This window comes from Erpetoichthys calabaricus, chromosome 3 (assembly GCF_900747795.2).
Source record: "Erpetoichthys calabaricus chromosome 3, fErpCal1.3, whole genome shotgun sequence".
NCBI classification, from domain to species: Eukaryota; Metazoa; Chordata; class Cladistia; order Polypteriformes; family Polypteridae; genus Erpetoichthys; species Erpetoichthys calabaricus.
This window is the reverse complement of record NC_041396.2, coordinates 132,443,637-132,468,000: the sequence shown is the minus strand read 5'-3', so window position 1 is coordinate 132,468,000 and position 24,364 is coordinate 132,443,637. Positions and strand designations below refer to the sequence as shown.

General features: G+C 37.5%; 1 protein-coding gene across 1 annotated transcript in view; it reads left to right on the top strand.

The window, feature by feature from the left end:
* The window catches only part of LOC127527241 (uncharacterized), a 162,664-nt gene that overhangs the window by 81,180 nt on the left and 57,120 nt on the right, over positions 1–24,364 (top strand). The window contains exons 6-10 of the mRNA XM_051925326.1: positions 1,862–2,022; positions 6,154–6,233; positions 7,192–7,274; positions 17,432–17,624; positions 24,111–24,223. Of these exons, the coding sequence (XP_051781286.1) occupies positions 1,862–2,022; positions 6,154–6,233; positions 7,192–7,274; positions 17,432–17,624; positions 24,111–24,223 (630 nt within the window). The remainder of the gene's footprint in view (positions 1–1,861; positions 2,023–6,153; positions 6,234–7,191; positions 7,275–17,431; positions 17,625–24,110; positions 24,224–24,364) is intronic.

Below are 24,364 nucleotides of genomic sequence, written 5' to 3'. Positions count from 1 at the left end.
AAAGTATTGCTGAAGTTTTTCAGTTCATTATATCTTTAGGTAACATTTTTTCAGACAGACTGTTAACAAGAACAGACAAAAATTAAACAAGGAAAAGACATAAAAATACATGTCATTTTCCATCCATTCATCCTCTTTCTAACCCACTTCTCCAGTTCAAGTTCATTGGGAGCTGCTGCCTCTCCTTGCAGTATATGGAGCAAGCAGGGTTAGGGACTAGTCCATTGCAGGACTACATAGAATTGTACTGAAACATTTATGTTTAATGATTTCTCTTCAAACATTTTTCAAATTAACTAGAGAGATTATAATAATTAAAATGTAAGTCTGACATCTTGATTATAATGATAAATTGTTTGAATCATTGCCAGAACTCAGCTCACCTATCCATCACCAAATACTTTGCTAGTAATCTACAAAGCTGTGACATTCGACAGAATAGTCCACAAATGTGACATATTATTTATAAACTTGTTAAAAAATTTAGCTTCTCTTTCTCTCCCAAAGCTCCTATACAATACTCCATACTCCATTTCAACTATTGGCCTCTTGCTGTGTAGTAGTGTCACATAGCCAAATATACAGTACATATAAGTCAACTGTGAGTAAATTTGGTTTAAATGTAGGTGGAATCCGAATGTAAACAATTCCTCATAAAGAAGAGACGGAGATTTTCATAACATAGTTCAACTGATAGCAAGATAGTAAGTTCAATGGATAAACTGTCTATAGCTGAAATGTCTCCCAAAACAGCCCTGCTAAACAAAGGTGTGTTGTGTATATGTATTTGTACCGGAGAGCGATATTACACATATTAAATAACTTGTGTGTTGCATTAACAGAAGACGCCAAACTAACCATTTGTGTTAGTGTGTGCTAGTGGGCTGATTCCTGCACCTAGTCCTCCTGAGACATGCTCTGGCCTTCTTGCATCTTGATCTTGGATTAAGTATAGTGGATATGTTATTGTTATGTTATAATGAATAATAATCAAGAAATAGTTTACAAATATTTAATGAAATGCCACTTAACATAAGCCACATTGTCTTAACTACAGCTTACAAGCAATGTCAGGGTTAAGCAATGTAAATGGGAGAGGCTTTTTCCAGTGCTATGCAAGGTAATCTGAATTTGCAGCCACTTCACAAGGATACAACTAATCTTTATATTTTATATATTGTTTATAGAGTACACATATATGATTGTTCCACTGCTGTATTTCCACTCCATTGTTTGTTATCTACTATTATATATACTCATGACATTGAATGTGTCTCCCCATAAAATTCATCCCTTATACAGAAAATTTTATGTTGAACCGCATAGTTTTCAGATATGAGAAAATAATGACTGATGCATAGCTGGTTCAGTTATTTATTTATTTATTCATTTATTTATTTATTATAATTTGGTTGTTCCTTGGAAGAATATATGTGTGTTTAGGGCCGACAGTAATATTCATATTGGGTCAGACCCTTCATTTCTCAAATTGTTGCCATGTTTTCTTAATACCTCAGCTGAATGAAAATTTTAACAAAATGAATGTATATGACATAATGACATGTACATTTTTTTAATGAATGTCCAAATGATATTTTAAGATAATCAAGTGCCCAATTCATTTTACTAATATATGTTTTCTTCACATAGATTCATAAAATTCACAATATAAAAGTGCTAAATTCAAAGCTACAAATTGAGTCACATTTTAGGATTGGTTCCTGCTTTATGCTTGATTTGTCCAGAAAAAAACTCCTTTCACCTCTGAATAAGGTTAAATGAGCTCAAGTTGTGAATGGATGAATGCATAGATGTTTTGGCATCTTACATTTTAACCATGTACTGTTTTAATTTTGTTCAGTTAAAGGTGTCCCTGCAGTCTTTACGCTCCAGTGCTCTTCGAAAGAAACAATCACTATGTGGAGTTTTATTATCTCAGATTTCCAAAACTGAAGAGAAGCCTGTGTATGATCCAAAGCCTCTCATCCAACTGCAAAGCAGCATGGATCAAAGGACAGATGGGTAAACACATCTTTACAGTAAAAACTTGATTGAATTCATTAGAAAATTCTGGGTTTCAAAAACAGTTAATTAAGAAATGTGTAACTGATCGTTCTTTTCTGCTGTTGCTGTTGACATTTTCATTATATGGAGCAGCCCAATGAGGTGGTGGTTAGCACCGCTCCTTTTCAGTTCCAGATGATTGAGTACAAGTCCAGGCCTACTAACTTTCTTTGAGGAGTTTTTCTAAAGGTGCTATGGTGTTCTAGTTTTAACACATTCAAAAAAAAAAAAAAAAATCGCGACTGAGGTAAACAAGATCTTTTTCACAATCATGACACCGACTAACACACCTACTAAGCACGTTCAAAATAATCTTGAAACATTTCTTCGGCATTTTCAGACCACGGCTGACAGTTTGAAGAATGGATATAACCCGTTTAAGTTAACATTATACGAGCACCAGAAAATGAGAGACTGGTAAATATGGAGGAGAACTGCTTTGCAGGTTTCAGGTATGCTGCTGTAAACAACATTCAAAATGTTTTTTCCACTTGTGGGACAACTCACACATGCAGATGGTATTTGAGGATACCCAATTTGATTTATGCATGATTACAACTGGCTGTTATAAGAAAGTATCCCTCTGGGTGTGCTAATTCCTGTATGTTAATAACCCCAGACAGCATTTTGAGTACCATGTTGGCATTGGCATGCGGCAGTAAAATAGTTATTTGCACTTCTCTGAGCAGATTAAAGGGGCAACATTTTATCATTAGATGTAACAAATCATGTAAAAATATTTTGCCATTATCATATACAACACACACTGTTAACAAAAAAAAGTACCGACTCCTTCCTTTATTCTTATTGGGGTCAGAGGTTTTGTTCATCCTATCAATAACAGTGTATCAAGGGGATATGCAAGAGTCTGTTGTCATGGAACCTTGCCATGCTAAAAATTAAGATACAATATTCCCTGATTTCTTGCATGCAGTTAGTCTGATTTTAAGCACATCTTGCTTATTTTCCAAGAACAAGCATTGGCCAGGAAAAGATTTGGAGGAGATGGTCAGTATGGCTTTGCTTTTAGCCTAGTCTGCAACCCCACACTCTTATCACACATCTGTTTGTGCTCACACTGCCTGTGGCACCTTTATCTTCAGGTTAAGTGGCCTGTAGACACCATGGTCGTCACACTTGGGTCTTGGGGCTCAGATGATAAGTTTACTGAAATCGTCCAGGCATTCATTCCCGCATCTAGACTAATTTCCAGGGACAACTCACAAAAAAATCTGTAGTGATTTTGTCACTGCAAAGGCTATTCCCAAAGGGTGTCTGAATGTTCTTACTCAGTTTAAAGTAAAATTTACTCATGGATGTCTAGAGGCATATGTATTATGCATCTAGGGCAGGGAAACTAAGACCAATGTTGAGCAGAATTTGACTGTAATACAAGATACCCACAAGAGGGAATAAGACAACAATATGAAATTAACAAACATATACCACTATATTTTTCTGGGAGATAGCAAACCTGCTGCATCTATGTGTGCACTTGAGTTTCTATAAGTGCTTCTAAATTTAACTGTCTGTGCTGCACTCTAATTACAATTATAGTAAGTGCGTAAAAAAAAATAACTTGAAACTAGACTGAATGCTTACCTCACTGCATGTCATTTTCACATGCTCTGTCCACTATAATAACATGTTTAAATTATTAACATTTTTCTTACTTTCTTATTTGAGATTATGAGCATTAAAATAAACATTTAATTCAACTCAGTGAAGCATGTACATTTCAAATAAAAAAACAGTTATCTGCTTAGGCTTTCAGGCATAAATGTCAAATAATCATAATATAATAATAGAGCAAAGTAAATTGAGATTTGTTTGGGTAAATTAGTAATGCAGGAGAAGAAATTATCCCAATTTATAAAGATTTTGCAGTCTCCAGTCAAGTCTGAATTTATCTAACCAAGGCAATTATATATTAGTCATCTCCATAGGCACTTTGGTCCAAATCCCGTGATTTTGATTTGATATTTGGCCTGTGACTAGTGATGGTATTGTCTTTGTTTATTCAGTCAAAGCAGCAGTTATATCAAGCATTGCAGATGAACTATATCTCTTCTTATGATATCTGCCTCAGCTATTGTAAAAAAATAGACATTAATGCAATAAGGGCATTTTTACCAGCTACTCTAGCAAGAGTACACCATGGTACAATAATGAACTTCCCACCTTATTTTAATGGATGAGCGGGCTTGGGGTGTTGATGGGGGAACTGGTGGAGCCCACATTCAAGTGCAGACACATGCGGTTCAGACAATTTTCTCATTAACACTCTGGGATGTATAATTATGACTCCATGCCCACTGAAGCAGGATAGACAGGGTGAGATCAAGAGAGAAAGAAAATAAATGAAAGGTGAAATAAAAAAAAGGATAGTGGAAGAAAGGAAAAAAGGACAAAAAGAAAGAAAGACAGATATTAAAGGACAGAAAAGATAAAGAAACAGGATTGTGGCCAGGCTGGTGCTGCTAAGCAGATAAAACAGGCAGTTGGGAAAAGGCCCTAAGAGGAGTGAGTGAATGGTACATGCCGGGTCGCTCCTGCTGAATACTTAAGGAGCAGGAGTGACCAAACACTCCAAGTGGGCACTCAGAAAGCAGCAGCGAGGATCAGGAATGATTTTAAAGGACAGATCCTTTGTTTTTAAGTTTCGATTTTACCCCAACTTATTTGTTGTGACTTTTAACCTCCACAAGAGCACTGGTTTTATTAGATTATTTATTGACTTACTTATTTAAAGAAGAAGCACTACAATATATTTATTGTTTGAACACTGAATAATAAAAGCACTGACACTTTTGCTCCATCTCTTTTTGTGTTGTGTTTCTACTCAAGAGAGTACGCCAACTTCAGACAACCCAGGTATCACAAAGCAAACTCCTCCCAGAAGACACCCCATCTAAGAATGAAACCTGCATCCGTGTACTGATAGATCACAATGACATTCATAGCACCCTTGAGCCACACTTCAATTTTTATTTCTTTGATTATTAAAAACATTTGTTTTCCACATTTTTTTGTAAAGCCAGATAAATCAATTTATCATTTTCCCTTCATAAATCATTTTTTATGCTTTAGATAAAGTCCATCCACTTGTCCATTTTCTCATTCCAAATTTTCAACTTCAGGGCAATGGGCAGCCAAGTCCAAGGCAGGATTCAACTGGAATGCCAGTGTATCAGAAGGAGGAAACCATAATGCCTCAGAAAGCCCAGGCTTATATAAAAAAGTCCACACAGGCAATAACTGGTCTGTAATCCCCTGAAGAAAAATAACATGCATTTTCAAAGTCAAGTTAACAAACCAAATCATTTATATATCTTAGCTCTCTGAATTTCAAAGATGCTAGAATAATTTAGAAACTCGTTATTACTAGGGTTTCTTTAAAATTCCACAATTTGTTCACTTTTATATAATCCAAAATGTGTTCACTGCTTTTACTAAACTCACTTTGATATTTTTATCCCAACTCTCTCCTATTTACAACATATAAATCTCATATGTTTCCATAATTTATATAGTTTATATATATATTTTAGGCATTATTTAATTTTGTAAGTGACATAAACTTTAGTCTACAGTTGAAAACAAGATGATTGATGTTATTTTTACACCTTATAAAATGCCAGGTGAATATGAGGAAGAATTTATGTTGAGCTCATACATATGAATAAACTGAATCTGTGTAATTGTTTGTTTTTATGTGACAAGTGACAGAAAGTTTTAAACCAATTTATAAAACATATTAAGGCAAGAAGAAACATGCATATATGGGTTGTAGAAATTATAAATAGATACTCTGAGAATGATGTACGCACATCACATTTGATGGATTGCATTCTTGTAGTACTATCACAATATTATAATACAGTACATAGCAGCTCAAAAGTCTTCACTTGCTAAATAAGAATATTCAACTGGAAAACCAATGGCTTTGAAGTGATCCTCATAGATCTGCTATAGTACTAATGTGATTTGCTTGTGCATGGCAGACAACACTGAGAGCTGTTCCTTGAATTAGAATTATAGTCATTTTAATATCAGTCTGATAGCAATTATTTTATGTTTTATTTTAAGGACATCACTGGTAGAAGCAGAAGTCCCCAATTCAGATTCAGATTCTGCAATATCGCAATGTGAAGTAAAGCCAGAAGGAGGTAAATGATTTATTTCTATTTTTTTGAGACAAATGCTTAATATCCTATAAGTATGGGACACTGATTTCATTCAAAATAGTGTACATAAGTCATGCATGTTTTTGTTGCACAGAAAAAAAACAATTCCACCTAACGATCCATTATACAACTTCAGCCTATACTCCTAAGCTACAGAATGAATGAGGCTGGGTCATTTTCAAGAAAGAGAGTGACATCTGCAGATGTATCAATAAGCTCAGTCAGTCAGATCTTTAGACAAAATGAGAGGACTGGTTGACACATTTGTGGCATTAAGAACTTTGTACTTTGTAATGAACCAAAAATGTTCAGTAGATCAGGGAGGTAGGTATGGGTATAGCCAGCTCCAGCATCATAAATTTTAGGCACTTCCTTTGTAGAGCTTGAGCATTCTTCCTTTTCCTGTGTGCTTTTGTTTGTTTGTTTTTCACTATGACTTCTTCAGTTTTCTGCACAGTTTTCACTACATCCATAATGGCTAACACGGTACAACACCCTAGTACTACAGTTTTATGCAGTAAGACTTAAGACTCTACATTGGTCTAGAGAGAAGACAGAGTGTGTGGTGTTTTGTGATGTACTAAACACTGTCCACATTTGGTTCTTGCTTTACAACCCATGCTGTCAGGATAGACCCTACAACGGGGTTCCACAAGTTAATAGGATAGTTGGTTTTGAAAATTTCAGACTTTGGAGACTACTTATGGTTTTCTGAATTAAACAAAAGTTGTATAAATAATTATTATGTGCTAAATGTATCTTGGACATTGTGGCTATGACAAATAATTTGAGTCAATGAAAAACAGCCCTGGTCCTAAATCAGACAATTTGTTATTCAACTGAAATTCATTACAGAATTTTCTTGGAGTTCAACATGGAGTTAAATTGTTGAATAACTTATCTATTGCACTTTTAGACTTCTCCATTTTTACTTATGCAGAAATGCTAGAGAACACTGAAGATCATTCTGAAGAAACCAATGACAAAAACATAACTGGATCACAACCAGACAGCCAAGAGGAGGTAATAAAATACATTTGCTGTGGCATCTGAATACCAAACTAAAATACATCATCAGGACTATATACACACAAACATAAAAGGTTTAAGCTCTATAACAAATCCCAGAATAGTTAAGCACACTGGCTGGCAGAGAGCTTTTTATTTCAAAAGGATTGTAATAATTAATCTTAACTCTCATTCATAAATCTGCACGTGACATAGGTGCAGCAAGAAACCGAAGATTGATATTCATGTACCACCATTACCAACTACAAACTCACAAATGTCATGCTGCTGCTTATTCATCCTGTCCCTAATTGAGATTCACCCCATATTTGGCAATTACAGCTATGCAAGTGTGGAAGCAGCTGGCAACATATTTAAAATATGGATTAATTTGTCCAATTCTGGCAGCTAGAGTACAAGGAGACATTGCCAAAATAAATAAACAGTAGCTAAATCAATCGGGTTAATCAAGTACAAAAGAGCAGGTAAGAGCATCGTCAAAATAGGGACAGAATCAAAGCAGAATTAAAACAAGAATTCACTGGCAAAGGCATGGTCATCAATCAAAAAATAAGAACTTTAAGCCATGACCCATCTAAAATACCAGTAATTATACAAAATGGATTAACGTAACTGCAAGGTAATCACATTAGCTTGATCATTCTTTTTCATTTATTGATAAAAGTGTGTATTGTCCAACACCTTTCTGGACAAAAATGGTGTATAAAAACTGAAAATAATTTAGGTGTTACTATTTCAAGTTTTATCCCAAATTTTTGATCATATGATTGTTTTGACGGATTTAATCTGATATCTAATGATCCAAAAGCACCTTTACTTCATTTTACACTTCAGGATCCAATGTTAAGAAAGTAGGTCTTAAGGCTTTAAATTAAAAAGGGTATATTCTGTAAGGATTTTGTCCACAGCAAGCTTAATTGTGTCACATCCACTTTATTATTTCAGTTTACTTTAGATTCACTTATCAAAGGCTTATTTTGAATCAGTTTTTTTTTATGTTTATGGTGTTCCATTTAGGATATGTCACTTATTACATTTAGATTCTTACCTACTTTAAATCAGTTTATGATTATTTTTTCTATTGTATCCAACTGTGTGACAACTTTTTATTGTTCTTTGCTAGTAATTGCAATTACCAAGTATTAGTAGATGAAGTATGAAACTACAAACACACATAACATGACAGCTGTAGTCAGGTGCAAAGTGATGGACTTGGCACCAACTGATGGCTGACTGGGGAAAAGACATGATAGATATTGAGACAAAGAATAACTGAAAAATGGATGAACCAATCTTGCAATAGCATCCATAGGCCAGTTTTTTTCAATAAATATTTAAATTTTATTTTGTGTCATTTTTTTTATATATTGTAATTATCCTTTTAGTGAATATTCAAATGTATTACCATATGTACACTCTGAGTTGTGTAAAATGTAACTTGCATGTCTTACAATAATACAATTCCAACAAAGACCCGTACACACAACACACACTGCTCATTTTACCAAGGGTTCCAGTAATTATTGGATTTGGTAGACACTCACCTGAAATGTTATAAAGTGTATTTATGTATGCAAAAGGAAAATTTGAGTACTTGGGGGGGGGGTTTGGTAACTATACAGAGTGTTTTGAACATGCAAAGTCTGTACAGAAGGTGATTTGGCCATGTTTTGAATTCATTCTTTTGGATCTCTGAGGCACCACCACTTTTGGACTGTTCCTTGGAATAATCCTCTTATATTTAATAGAACATAAAAAAGAACATTCCATAACAGCTTTAAATATTTCAAAGATATTTTTTGCAAAACAAACAGATATTATCTGAGTAAGAAGCATTGCCGTTTATTTTTTAATTATCTAGTGTAATAAGAAAGACCCAGAGACATTGGGAAGGTTTGGGGCAACCACCCATATAATAGTTCCTGGCTGCAAAATTGATCAAACCGAACAAACATGTTCACACGACTGAGTCCAAAACAGAGCTGATCATTGTCTTTAAGATGGCGGCTTTTAAATGCTTGCAGAGGATGTGATGTCCTCAGGACTGGAACCGGAAGTGATGTCGTTGGTTGCCCCTGAACCAGGCGAGATTTCCAGAGAATGGTCTGCAAGGAAGTGAGAGAGAGAATTAGTACTCTTCGCCACCCCCTGGTCCGGTGTGGAATTACATTTATTCAGGCCCTTTAGTTGTCCCCTAAAAATGCATGTGTGACGGGGCAAGCCCCCCACCCATTTCCCATTGGGATTAATAAAGTATCTATCTATCTATCTATCTATCTATCTATCTATCTATCTATCTATCTATCTATCTATCTATCTATCTATCTATCTATCTATCTATCTATCTATCTATCTATCTATCTATCTATCTATCTATCAGACCCATCGAGTCGGGCGACTTGTACCGAGAGCTCGTGAATGCGAGAGAGAGCATCGGCGTTGGTGTGGAGAGAGCCCTTACAAGGAACGAACGAGAACTTATAAGCCTGCAGATCAAGATGACGATGTCATCTAGGTTGGAAGCACTATATGTGTTATGGGGGTGGAGCACTTTGTCCACCAGACGCTGGAAAGTTGCAGGAGCCCAATGTAACCCGAATGGAAGGACATGATACTGCCAGTGTCCACTAGGGGTGCTAAATGCGGTCTTGACCTTTGTGGAGTCCGTTAGAGGAACCTGCCAGTACCCCTTGGTCATGTTGTGTGGTCAAAAATTCTGCCTGTCCCAGCCTTTCAAGGAGGTCATCCACTCGAGGCATAGGATAAGCATCAAATTGGGAGACCTGATTAAGTCGACGGAAGTCATTGCAAAACCTTCAACTTCCATCAGGCTTAGTAACCAAGATTATTGGGCTGGACCAGGGACTACAACTTTCTTCTATGACTCCTAAGTCCAGCATACGCTTGATTTCAAGCTCTACTTCAGCCTTCTTTGCCTTGGGAAGGCGACAGGGGCACTCTCGGACTATAACCCCAGGTTCGGTCAAAATGTCATGGGTGATCAGAGAGGTCCATCTGGGTTTTTCGTCTACCACCTCCGGGATGGATGAGATAACTGCTTCGAGCTCTCACTGCTGTCGAGTGTTTAAGTTAGACCCAAAGTTAAGTGTGTTGGTCTGAGCAAGGAATGAGCGGGGTTGGCTGAAGGAGGGATTGGGTCCCTTTCCTTCCATGGTTTCAGCAGATTCACGTGATATATCAGCTCGCTTGGCCGATGATTGGGCTGTTTCACCAAGTAGTCAAAGAGCCTTTTCCTCTCCTTCATACGGTCCCTGCCAATGCACAAGTAGTTTAGAATGGGAGGTGGGAACCAACATAATGACCCGATCCCCCAGTTGGAAATCCCAGAGCGTCATGCCACGGTCATAATAGCAGGCCTGTGCTGTTTGCACCTCCTCCATGTGACTTTTTAGTATAGGTCGAATTTTCCTAAATCTATCGCATATATTCCAAATCTATGCGCGATATATTCCAAAATATTAGTTGAGGGAAGGGCCTTTCCTTCTCAATCTTTTTTCAAACTGTCCAATATAACCTGGGGTTGTCATCCATATAATAATTCAAATGGTGAGAACCCCGTCAAGGCTTGAGGGACTTCCCTATAGGCAAAGAGTACGAAGGGGAAGAGATGATCCCAATTCCTTCCATCCCCACTGACCACCTTGCGAAGCATCTGTTTGAGAGTCTAATTAAATCTCTCAACTAGACCGTCGGTTTGAGGATGGTACACCGCAGTCCTTAAGTGCTTTATTTTAAGTAACTTGGTCGTTTCCCTAAACCTCTCCGAGGTAGACGGCGTCCCTTGGTCTGTAAAGACTTCTTTAGGGATGCCATCTCGCAAAAAGACCCCCACCAGTTCCTGTGCGATAGCTTTGGAAGTAGCTGAGTGCAATGGAACAGCTTCTGGATATCGGGTCACATAATCTACGTTGGCCTTTGACTAGTATCACTGCATTCTTTACAAATTTCAGGGAATCATCATTCCATTGTTCCCTTTTAAACGAGGCTGGCGTTTGTCTAAACTGAAAACTTAGATCTGAGAGAAGGTCCGGTCTGACCTCAAGGGGTGGGGAGTCATCCCGATCCGCCGAGACGCGGACTGATGACGCAACGGTCTGGGAACCTCCTCCTCCTCCTCTTAGCCTCCCATACCTCGCTCTTCCGGCTGAGTACACGGCATGGAGACAACCTGTGACGTATTATGCCCATCAGATACTAGGTCTAAATTAGATTTGGGAGTAGATAGTACTTCACTGCTTTTAATATCAGACCAGTCCCACCCTAGAATCACAGCGAAAGGAGATTTTGGGAGGACTGCTTTGGGGATTTTTCTTAAAAATCCTCCCTGGCTGATGACACATCGGGCGATTTTGTAGTATTGGATATCTCCATGTATACATGTTATACTGGTCTTTATTTTAATCCGTTGTCGCAGCAGTACATACCGGCGGTCAAGAATGGAAATGTTGCTGCCAGAATCAAATAGGGCTTTTACTTTAAATTCATTGACAACAATCACTCCTGTATGAGGCATGGACAGGGGGTTTGAAAGAGCACACAATCCAGCTTCCTCTCTCCACTTGCATTCTGCTGCATCGCCCAGTGAGTGGCACGCCCGCGGATCCGGGGACTCTGCCACAAACTCCGGCTTGTGTCGAGAGGGCAGTTTAGTTGGGACGTAATCTCCATGGCATCCGCTAAAGGACTGTTCTGCTCGAAAGCCGTCCTAGATGTTTCTACAAGCCTGATAAGCTCGTCTACGCTAGTATACACCCCCCAGACAGGCTTGGTGAAATGCTCAGATATGTTGTTTACTATAATAAAGCACATTATTTTTTTTACAATTTCAAAGGTGGAGCACTCAGAGGGTTTTAACCACTTTGCCACCTTTTCTCAAAGAGCATCAACCTGCTCTTGGGTAGATCTCTCTGGATCTAGTTTCCAGGTTTGCAAAAACCTCACCTGCTGGCCTGGGGAACCCCCACCTTTCTCTGGGGCCTTGGCCCCTGCAGGGAGGACAGCCCTCTCCCCCGAGAGGGCATAATAAGTCCCTGTCGCTTCCCCCACCGAGACCAGCCCACTTCTGTGTGTCCCCTCAACACTCTCCCTATGCATTCTATGTGGTAGAATATAATTTACTATTTATTCAGCGACTTTTTGTCTAGCTTTAAGAAATTTCAGCTCATATTGATAGTTTTGGTTCTTTCTGCACCAAGAAAATAATTAATGATCATAACCATCCTGATAATGTGCTCATACCTTGCATAATTGATTATATGGAGCTTTTATGTGCTAATATACTGTACTTTTTTAGACATAAAATTTTAAAAGAAAATGAAGCATTACTGCAATTCAAATAATATTTGAAAAAACTTGATAATGGCTGTACTCCATCTGCCTTTTCAGCCCCTTGTCCTACACCAATAGTTAATCAGATTATATTATAATGTTCATTTCCATAAATCAGTGTACAATACAACATTTATTTATATAGCACATTTTCATACAAAAAGTACCTCAAAGTGCTTTACATAATGAAGAAAAGAAAAATAAAAGACAAAATAAGAAATTAAAATAAGACAACATTAGTTAACATAGAAAAGGAGTAAGGTCCGATGGCCAGGGTGGACAGAAAAAAAAAAAAAAAAACTCCAGAAGGCTGGAGAAAAAAATAAAATCTGTAGGGTTTCCAGGCCACGAGACTGCCCAGTCCCCTCTGGGCATTCTACCTAACATAAATGAAATAGTCCTCTTTGTAGTTAGGGTTCTCATGGAGGCACTTGATGCTGATGGTCATACAGACTTCTGGCTTTTAATCCATCCATCATTGTTGGAACATCATGGTGCTTTGAGTAGATGACACCGGAAAAGGAAACAGAAGAGAGAGTAGGGTTTAGTACAGATTTTAGAGCCACCATGAATAGTTATTATAATGAATTGGATATACAGAGTATCAGGATTTAAATTACAGTGAAGTTATGAGAAGGCCATGTTAAAGTAATGTGTTTTCAGCAGTTTTTTAAAGTGCTCCACTGTATTAGCCTGGCGAATTCCTATTGGCAGGCTATTCCAGATTTTAGGTGCATAACAGCAGAAGGCCGCCTCACCACTTCTTTTAAGTTTTGCTCTTGGAATTATAAGGAGACACTCAGTTGAGGATCTGAGGTTACGATTTGGAATATAAGACATCAGACATTCTGATATATAAGATGGGGCGAGATTATTTAAGGCTTTATAAACCATAAGCAGAATTTTAAAGTCAATCCTGAATGACACAGGTAACCAATGTAGTGACATCAAAACTGGAGAGATGTGCTCCGATTTTCTTTTCCTGGTTAGGATTCTAGCAGCTGCATTCTGCACTAGTTGCAAACGATTTATGTCTTTTTTGGGTAGTCCTGAGAGGAGTGCGTTACAGTAATCTAGTCGACTGAAAACAAACGCATGAACTAATTTCTCAGCATCTTTCAAAGATATAAGAGGTCTAACTTTTGCTATGTTTCTTAAGTGAAAAAATGCTGTCCTAGTGATCTAATTAATATGCGATTTAAAATTTAGATTACAGTCAACAGTTACCCCTAAGCTTTTTACCTCCGTTTTGACTTTTAATCCTAATGCATCCAGTTTATTTCTAATAGCCTCATTGTATCCATTATTGCCAATCAGTAAGATTTCAGTTTTCTCTTTATTTATCTTGAGAAAGTTATTATTCATCCATTCTGAGATACAAGTTAGACATTGTGTTAGTGAATCAAGAGAATCGGGGTCATCAGGTGCAATTGATAAATACAGCTGTGTGTCATCGGCATAGCTGTGGCAGCTCACGTTGTGCCCTGAGATAATCTGACCTAATGGAAGCATGTAGATTGAGAACAGCAGCGGACCCAGGATAGAGCCTTGTGGAACACCATATAGGATATCATGTGTCTTTGAGTTGTAATTATTACAACTAACAAATAATTTTCTCCCTGCCAGGTAGGATTCAATCCAATTTAAGACGCTGCCAGAGAGGCCCACCCATTGACTAAGGCAATTTCTAAGAATATTATGATCAATGATGTCAAATGCGGCACACAGATCTAAGAGGACTAGGGGGCTCTGCCCCCTGCTCGCTTCGCTCGCCAACCCCTGGTGTTGGGAATGACAAAGAGCATGATGTATGAATGAGATATAGAATAGTGTGACGGTGTAGATGATGCAAATAGAAAGCAAACAATAAAGTGTGTGGCACAGTGTAAAGGTTTATTTGAAAATTTCTTTGTACACGCCGTTTAAGTGTAAAAGGTAATTCCAGCTCAGAACTTGTAAGGTCAATGAAGATGGTTATTGTTGTGATCAGAGTCAAGTTTGTCAGAGCTTAGAAAGAGTTGTGTCTCTCCAGGAAGTAATGGAATGACTTGGGTATTTATGTTTTCCACATTAATATTTTTTGGACATAATATAGTGCGTTGTGTTAAAAGGGGCATTTGGTCTAATGAGATTGCTGTTCCAAATCTCTCTGTAACTAAGTCGTCGCAGATAAAGGCTTGAGGAATTGTAATAATATGTGGCTGAAGTCCATCTGTATTGGTGAGTGTACCATCTCTCAGTTGTAATAAACAATTGTTATGATCTGGTTCTGGACATCGTATCTTTTTTACTAACTGTATCTTTTGAAAGCAATGCCAATTGTCTGCGTATTTTAAGGTGCACTGAACAATAGCTGAGTGCATGGCATCTGGAAGAATAGCTAAGCACTGTCTAAAATCTCCTCCTCATAAAAGTACCTTTCCTCCAAATCGAATATTATTATTCATAAACGTCTGTAGAAGTTTATGAATGGTGTTGAGTAAGTGACTTCATGCCATTGTACATTCATCAATAATTAACATTTTTTCAAGACGGATTTCACATGCAGTGCCACCGTTAATGTTCATAGTGGATACCGATTTGTAGGATCTAATGCAGTTGATAAAGATTTCACTTTCAGGTACATCGTTAGTTAGAAGCTTTTGTAGATATTCAGTATATGAATGTAAAGAAGGCAGTCTAATTTGACCCTTTTGACAACAACGTGTAAATGTATTACTTGTATTGCCAGTTGTTTCTTCAGGGAAGTGAACTGAATGACAATGATTGCAAATGACATTCATTAATCCGAATGAATTTTCCTGGTGTATGTTTTGCTTGTGCCGTTTGAGAGGCGCGTTGTTGCATGTGTAGTATTTGTGACGTGTTGTTTTGGAGCTGTATTCGATTTGCCTGTGCTGTGTGAGAAGCCCATTGTAGCCTTCCTTGCCGTTAACGTATGTCTGAGACGGGAGGTGTTTCGTTTTGAATCCGTGCCTGTTGCGATGCAGCACTTTGATTGATAGATTGCGTCATGTGGATCTAGGATGTAGATTTGTGCATATTTGCGTTGTTGATTTGTTTCAGGTTGCACTGTTCCAATGCGATGCAGTATTTGTGCACATATGGGAAAGCAGTATGGGCCATTGCCTTTTGGTGGCCTGATATTTACTCCGGTAGATGCAAAAGCAAATGAACTATTGTAGGATCTAATGCAGTTCATAAAGTTTTTACTTTTAGGTACATCGTTAGTTAGAAGCTTTAGTTGAACTTTGCGTTTTTGGAGTCGAGACATTTTTTCTTTTAGAAATATGGATAAGTAATAAGGAATATTGCACTTACTGTTAATATGGAGCCTTTTCTGCGGTTGAACGGTTAATAGTGCCTTATTGTAATGAGATCCACCTATGCTGCATAGCCGTCTATTTTGTTGTTTCTTTCGTGTTCGTGTGTTTGTTCCTGTTATCCTTTCCTTTTCGTTTTGTACCCGTGACCGTGTATTCATGACTTGTTTCTTTCTCAGCATGCGAAATATGGATAAGTAATAAGGAGGATCGCAGTCACTGTTAATATGTTTCCTTTTCTGCAGTTGAACGGTTAATAGTGCTTTATTGTAAGGAGATCCACCTATGCTGACACCTATGCTGTCTAGTGTGAAGGTGTTGACGTTCACTTTAGAATATGTGGCTTTGGGTGTCACTTCTTATGGATGTGTGTGTGTGTGTCTGAGGATTGTTGTTGCGCGAGCGTCTTCTTTCTTTTTGTGTTCCTGTGTCTTGTTGAATCCCCCTCTTTGTGTGTGTCCCGTCCCTTGCTTGTAGGGTCTGTGGGGTGGTTTTGTGTTCTTTTTTTTGTGTTCCATGGGCTTGTTGAATCCCCCTCTTGGTGTGTGTCCCGTCCGGTGCCTGTAGGGGGGGGGGGGGGGTGCCTTGCTGTTGTGCGCGAGCCTCTTTTTTTTTTTTTTTGGGTCTAGTTTCGTGTGCAATGTGTTTCGTGCTTTGCCTGCGTTTGACTACTTTTTTATGTGCCTTTTCCTTTTTTCGGTGCTCGTTGCGCCTCATTTCTCCTTTTTTGTCTTTTTTCTGTGCTCACTCCTTTTTTCTGTGGTCTTGTCCGCCTCTCGCGGCCCCGCATCCGCCTCTCGCGGCCTCTTTTGTCCCCCTCTCGCGGCTCCTCATCCGCCTCTCGCGGACTCTTTTTGCGCCTGCGCAGTACGTCTTTTTGCGGCTACGGCCCATGGCCGGATGTCCCTGCGTCCATCTGGTTTAGCATTCTCGGTTAGTAATATGGATGAGAACAGATAAATGGCCTCTGTCTGCATTTACCCACAAATCATTTACTACTTTAACGAGTGCAGTTTCTGTGCTTTGATTTGTTCTAAAACCTGACTGAAATTTATCAAGAATAGCATGTTTATTGAGGTGCTCATTTAACTGCATAATGACTGCCTTCTCTAGAATTTTACTTAAGAAAGGCAGGTTAGAGATGGGTCTAAAATTTTCAAGAGCAGAGGGGTTGAGATTATTTTTCTGAAGTAGGGGTTTAACTACAGCAGTCTTAAGACAGTCTGGGAAGAACCCCGTATCTAATGACGAATTTACTATGTCAAGAACATTATCAATTAGCACGCCGATACTTCTTTGAAAAAATTTTTTGGTATTGGGTCAAGGACGCAGGTGGAGGGTTTCATTTGAGAAATTATTTTATGTAAATCAGTGTACTATTGTTAATAAACATTTATAAAACAACTACAGATGAAGCAATAATCGTAATAATTGCTTAATAATACTATGTACAGCTACCAAGTAATGTGCTGTCTTTAGATCAGCAAAATCATTTCCAAATCTGCTAAGGAGAAGTTGCAACAGAAATGGAAGAAAGAACTCGAGCGAATACAAAAGGAAGAAGAGAATTGCCAGCCAAACATTGTCTCCAAATCCCACACCAACCTAGCCTCTGAAGATCACACCGAGCCCAGCAGCAGTCTGACAGATGGCAACAATAACTGCAAATCAGGTGAGAGTTGGCACAACCATTCCTCATGTTACTAGACAGTTTAAGAACAGATTTTTTAGAACACTTGATCTGCCTGGCTAATCCAGGTACTAGTGTAACAGTACTAGTCCATTCAGAACCAAGCCAATGAAATATCCATCAGCTCTAAAAGAGGTCTTTCTGTTTCCATCTGCAGAAGCACAATACATCCCAACAATCAATCATATGTGTAAAGTTGATTTAACATGTTTAAAAGTATAACATTCTTCAAAAGACATTTACCAACTATACACCAAATGTATAAAACACATTCCTTATTGTACCCCCATTTCCTGCATCATTATTCTCAGTCCCTGTGCTGTCATCACTGATTTGTTGTACATACTTGTGGGTGGAGTGGTGGCTTTCTTGCTAAAGAATCTGTGCTGGTAACTAGAAGGCTGCTGATTTGAATTCCAGCCGTGCCAAAAGGAATAATATTCTGTTGGGCACTTGAGCAAGGCCCTTAAGCTGCAATTGACAGGGGTGCTGTAGGAATACTCAATCCTGTGCTCTGACCCTAAGCTTTTCTCTCTCTCTCTGTGTGTCTCTGGAGAGTAAGTTGGGGAATGTGAAAAATTATACATTCATTATGCAGGGAATTTTATATGGCAGGTAAAGTGACTTATCATTATATGCACAGTGGAACCTCGGTTCACGAATGTCTCTGAACACGTACAAATCGGGTTACGACCAAAAAGTTCGCCAAACTTTTGCATCTGTTCATGACCACACACTCGGTATATGAACAAGACAGTTTCCCTTTCGGTTTGTGCGCGCTGATGATTTCTGCTCATGTTCAGTTTATCCCTGTGCATTCCCTGTGCAGCGAGCGAGAGAGAGTGTGAGAGAGCGAGCGAGAGAGACAGACAGACAGACAGACACACACGCGCCCGCGAGAGAGAGACACACACAGGCGCACACGCGAGAGAGAGAGCGACCGAGAGAGAGGGCTGACCGCATAAGGCCGAGAGGGCAGTTAAAGAATGCACCGGGCTTGTTTTTAAAGAGACTGATTCGAGCATTGTTTTAACCTCGTTGTATTTAATGAAGACTTTTTTCTATTGGATTTTAACCTTCACTTCACTTCTGTTTACAGCGATCGGTTTGTAGCGTGCATTGTTGCAATGTTACTTTTCTTGGTTGTTTATTAAATTACGAATTTTTCAAATGTTCATTTTTTTTTCCCTGTGCTTAAAACTCATTCAAAAAAGTGTTTTTAGCGAGCGGTTCCTAGCGCTATAGCGCAAACTCTTACATTGTTAGTTTTCTCTGTTGTTCAAGGTTTTCTCAGTGTTATTCAACATTTTTAAATTTAGTTTACTATTACGCTGTGTATTCTATGGTGTAATTAACTATATTTGTGCTTAAAAATCTTTAAAAAAATATATATTTACATACAGTTCGTATGGTCTGGAACGGATTAATTGTATTTACATACAATGCTATGGGAGAAATTAGTTCGGGTCACGACCAAATCAGGTTACGACCAGAGTTTTGGAATGAACTACGGTCGTGACCCAAGGTTCCACTGTATATATATATATATATATATATATTGTAATAAGGCACTATATAGCCCGACCTGGCATAGACTGACGCAGAGGCATGTGTAAAATCAACAACTTTTTATTTTTCTCTTCAGCTGTGGGGCACGCCTTCCCCATGTCCCACAGGCCCAACACAGTCCCAAAAGCCCTTAGCCAACACACAAACACTTTTTCTCTCCACCTTGGTACCACCACTCCTCCCAGACAACCTCATCCTCTTCCTCCCGAGTCTGGTCGTCAAGTGGTGGAAGCTGTCCCCTTTTATAGCCCACCCGGGAGTGCTCCAGGTGCTTGTTCACCTGTTTGTAATTGCACTTCTGGGCGGGGCTGTAGAGGTGTCCAGGCTGGCTCCGGGATCCATGTAGCACCCCCTGGCTGCCACCCCAGATCCCCACAGGGTTGTGGAGAACTCCATCTCCCATGGTGCCCTGCGGGAAATTGAGAAACCATCATCACCATCAAGGGTGGCTGCCACCAAGCGTCCCGGGGGAGTTCGTTAGGAGCCCATGGCTGCTCCCTCGAAACATATACAGCAGGGGCGTCCCAGCCGGACATGGGACCCGGCCTCCCATTACAATATATATATATATATATATATATATATATATATATATATATATATGTATTTGTAGATATATAAATATATATATATATATATATATATACACATATATATATACAGTATATATATATATATATATATATATATATATATATATATATATATATATATATATTGCTTAAAAAAAAAAAAAAAAAGAACACTTTAGTATAGTTTCTCGCGGTGCAAAAGGCTTTAGAGTAGCGTACAATGTAAAATCAATAAAAAAAAAATGAAAACACACACACACAAACAAACATTAGAGGAGTATACTATTGTAGTTAGTTTTTTACAATTTGTTACATTCATTGCTCAATTTGGAATTCATTTTTTCAAACCTTTTTCTGCAGTTCTCTTTACCAACATGCAGTTGTGCACACCAGTTGATCTCACCTCCTAAACATACTAAGAGCACTCAAACAGTTATCCAAACCAACGCGTTCCACCAGAACACTAACAATTGTTTTTTTTCCAAATGAAAACACCCCAATACTCATAACACACACTGACCTAAAAATACTAACACCAAACAGTAATACAATGGATCATCTTTATTTTGAAAGCACCTTGTTCTTTTTTTCTTCAATTTTATATATTCTTTTTTTGATGTGTATTGCTGAAATTGAACAGAGGAAATTTCACATCTCTTGATGACAAGCTCAACAAACAAAAAGAAAAACAACAAACTAATTGCTTAGCATGATACAGAAGAAAAGGCAGATTGTATATATCAATCCCTGGTAACTACAAGTTATCTGGCAGACCACCTCTAATTGTCATCTGTCTAATGAATGAATGTTACCATTGCACTTACCGATACCATAGAAAAGTGCCAAAAGGTTCCTGCTAAGTCCAATGGGTAAGGGAGTTCATTATCATTGATTAAACAAATGATAAAAATTACCTTTAAGGATAATAAGGCAATTATGGAAATGTAGAAGACTGCACTCTTATTTCAATTACCACAACATGTGCAAATTGAATTGCTATTCATTCCGTGCCCAAATAAATGACATGTTTTCAGAGTGTGAGACTCATTACAAGGTGATCATTTTATGTCTTGCAGCAATGCCATAGACCTGTTTGGAGTATAGAAAAATAAAAGCTAATCATGTTAATTATTTTTTCTCATTTTAATAATTACATATATTTTCACATTCACTGCCTTTTTTGTAATGTTTCAAAGGAGGTATTTAATACTTTTTACTGATACCTTTAATAAAGGTATCATACATTTTAGATTAAATAAGCAAATGTTCAATTTTAAATTAGTTTGCTAGTCCATTATCAAGTCTTGGATAGTAAAATAAAGGTTTTCTGTTTGGTTATTTATTTTGAAAATGATTGGCTCCTACCTTTATCTGTTCCAGCAAGGATTTGGCTCTGTACTAAAAAAGAAAGCTCTATGATGAACATGTCAAAAGTTTACTTCTGAAAATTTTACTGTAGCTCTTCAGAACACACACAGTTTTTGGTTTTATAATATTGTATTTCTCAAACTAAAGAGATTTTAGATTAAACAATCTAAATATGATCCTCTAATTGTAAAGACACTCTTGATTACCAAGCCCTATGTTTAAATGTGTTTATTAAAGGGGGCATTCTTGAACAATAGATATATTTGTTGTACAAATTGCAAAAACAAATTAATGTGGTATCACTGATTTTGTTTTCATTTATTTGTATTTTTGTTTCTGTATCATTCTCAAAATGCTTACTCCAGTTCAAGTTAATGTGGAGAAAGAGGTTGGTTCATCACATGCGCTGATAGGCATACTAAAAATAACAATATTTGGACTGATCTCATTAAATACACTTAGCCCTCTTGGCCTAATCTGTAAGTGATGCAAGGTTCACCTCCTTGTCTTGTGCCTTGAAGAATCCATTCTTCCATTCATCTCTCAAACCCACTTTTATCCAGAGTAAGAAGCATAGGGTACAAAGTTGGAAAATTCCCTGGACCAAGCACCAGTCTATCACAGAATGAACACACAAGCACATACACACTTATAACATTGTCAATCAACCTAACCTTTATTTCTATGGACTGTGGGAAGAAACTGAAGTACCCAGAGAAAACAAACACAGACATAGAGTGAACATGCAAACTTCACTCAGAGAGAACCTGGAACATGAACCCAGGCCTCCTTTTTTGCAAGGCAGCAGACCTGCAGCTGTGCCATCATACCACCTCATACGCTGAAGAAGAGTATACTAATAAATATATTGTTTGAAAAGACAGTCAAAATCCATACAGGAAGAAGCAGAGTAATGAAAACAGTAAATGGATAATTCTGGATTAAAAAAAAGTCACTTTAGTATGGTGTTATGTCTGAAAATAGGATGGAGATTTTAAGACATAACAGTCAGGGTTAGGACAATTACATAGTATCTGGGACACAAGGGTATCTTTTTCTTTTTTTCTTTTTGGATATAAGAGATAAATAGCTTAATGCTGACAGCCATGTTATACCAGCATGAAGGCTGTTGTGAAGGATTTCCTCACTGTTATGGTATCTACCATTGAACTCTAAAATATTTAAATTATGAACTCCCAAGAAATGATGATTAACCACTGATGTATTAAAATAATCTCTTCAGTTGATCCCACTTTCTGTTACACCTATGCTGCCAAACTCAGCCTTGGCTATTCATAGTGTTTACTTCTTATTTTAGTAAATTTTGTTGTCTAATCATCACCTCTGCTTGTGGGCTGACTGTGGCATATTTTTTAAAATTGTGATTGTTGAACTTCATAGTCGGGAATAAAATGATGATATTCTAAAGTGTTGCACGGTTCATTCAAAATTATCTAGCTAATGTGTAGGAAAGACTAATGCTTCATTCATACACTAAACTGGCAGATGCAGCAAACTTTAAAGGTTACCAAATACTTTTTATTTTTGGCATAAATACCGAAAAAAGGCCAGACAAATCTATACAGAGTTAAATACATAAGAATCAGAGCAACTACATTTTTATATGTAAATACATTTCCTGGTAGGAGACATATTATAGATAAAAATAAATAAATAAATCTGGTTAATCTACTGAGTTTTTGACACTAAATCCACATTTCAATATGTAAAACACTAATTAAAAATGCAGTCAGTATAATGCTACAAAATAAAAATGACAATGCCTAATTCATAAAGCTCATTAATCTAACCCACAGTGCAGTTGATAAATAGTGAGAACGTAACCTGGATGGGACACCTATGTATATGAGGACACACTGACGCATATACTGTGACAGGCTGGTTTAGTGTTACCAAGTAATTTAACATGTGCATATTTTAGATGCAAAAGAAAACCTAGTATATCTGGATTAAGCCCACAAGGAATAATGGAAAACATGCAGACCTTACATTAGCAGTGAATGTACTTTGACTCTCAAAAGGACCTTTATGCCATAAGACATAAGCTCTAACACAGTTCCACCAGGCCACCCTGCTATAGAACACCCAAACTCGACAGAATTGTGCAACGGACATATTCATTTTTTTCACCTAAAACACATCTAGAAATGTACCACATTTCAGCCTTCCAATGGAAAATTCCCTGACATCAAGCCAGTTTTTACAACATGATTCAGTTACCCCCTCCCTTTTTAGCTATTATATCAGGACTGCTAAGTGGTAGTTGCAGAGGATGGGCTACAATTACTGTTTTTTATTTGATCTTAATCAGAGTCCATAGTGAAACTAAACTGTTTTGTAGGAAATGGGGAAAATAATGAAAGTAAGCATTATACAGTAAGTGAAATTGTTCTTTACCACAGCACTGAAGAACAATCAAATTTCATTTTTAAGAACGCATGGGTACACTTGAACTGATTTTTTAACAAGCAGTTTATTGTTACAAAATTAACACATTTAAATTTTCATTCATATCAAGATGCCAAAAATGCTTTCATGAAAGTTCCTAAATAAGTTAAGCTAGATTCCATAAATGAAGTTAGATTCCTTGCTCTTTCTTTCTCTCCAAGCATTCAGAATTGTCATTTCCCATTTTTAAGGCCACTTATTTTTGTCTGAATGAATATTTACACCTTTCATAAATTTCATTAAACCTTATTCTACGTCAGATACACAAGTATACTGCAGACCTCAGTATTCCAAGAAATAAAATGAAATTCTCATCCAGAATTCTTAACCTAAGTACATTTCAATCCATATGTATCTCATTTTATCATAATGACTAGTAAGCAAGATGTATAAATGTATGCATTTACTGTATTTATGATCCATTTCTGTTCTAATACTGGTAATTTTTAAAAAAATCACAAGTAACCTAAACTCACCTATTTACTTTCAGAAAGTAAAGAGAATTTTGACTGTCCAGCATTATATGCACAACAAACTGATTGTCCAGAAATCCTAGAGATGCAGAAACACAACTCTGATGAGAATGAAGTGGATAATTCTGAGGTAATGTGTTTATATATAAGGTAATGGTCAGTAAAATGCACACATTTTATTTGAGGTTCAATCATTCTATCATCATTTCTAACTTTGTTTTTCTTGTTAAAGTCCATATAAAGGGAATGCAGTAAACACAAGCACATTGAC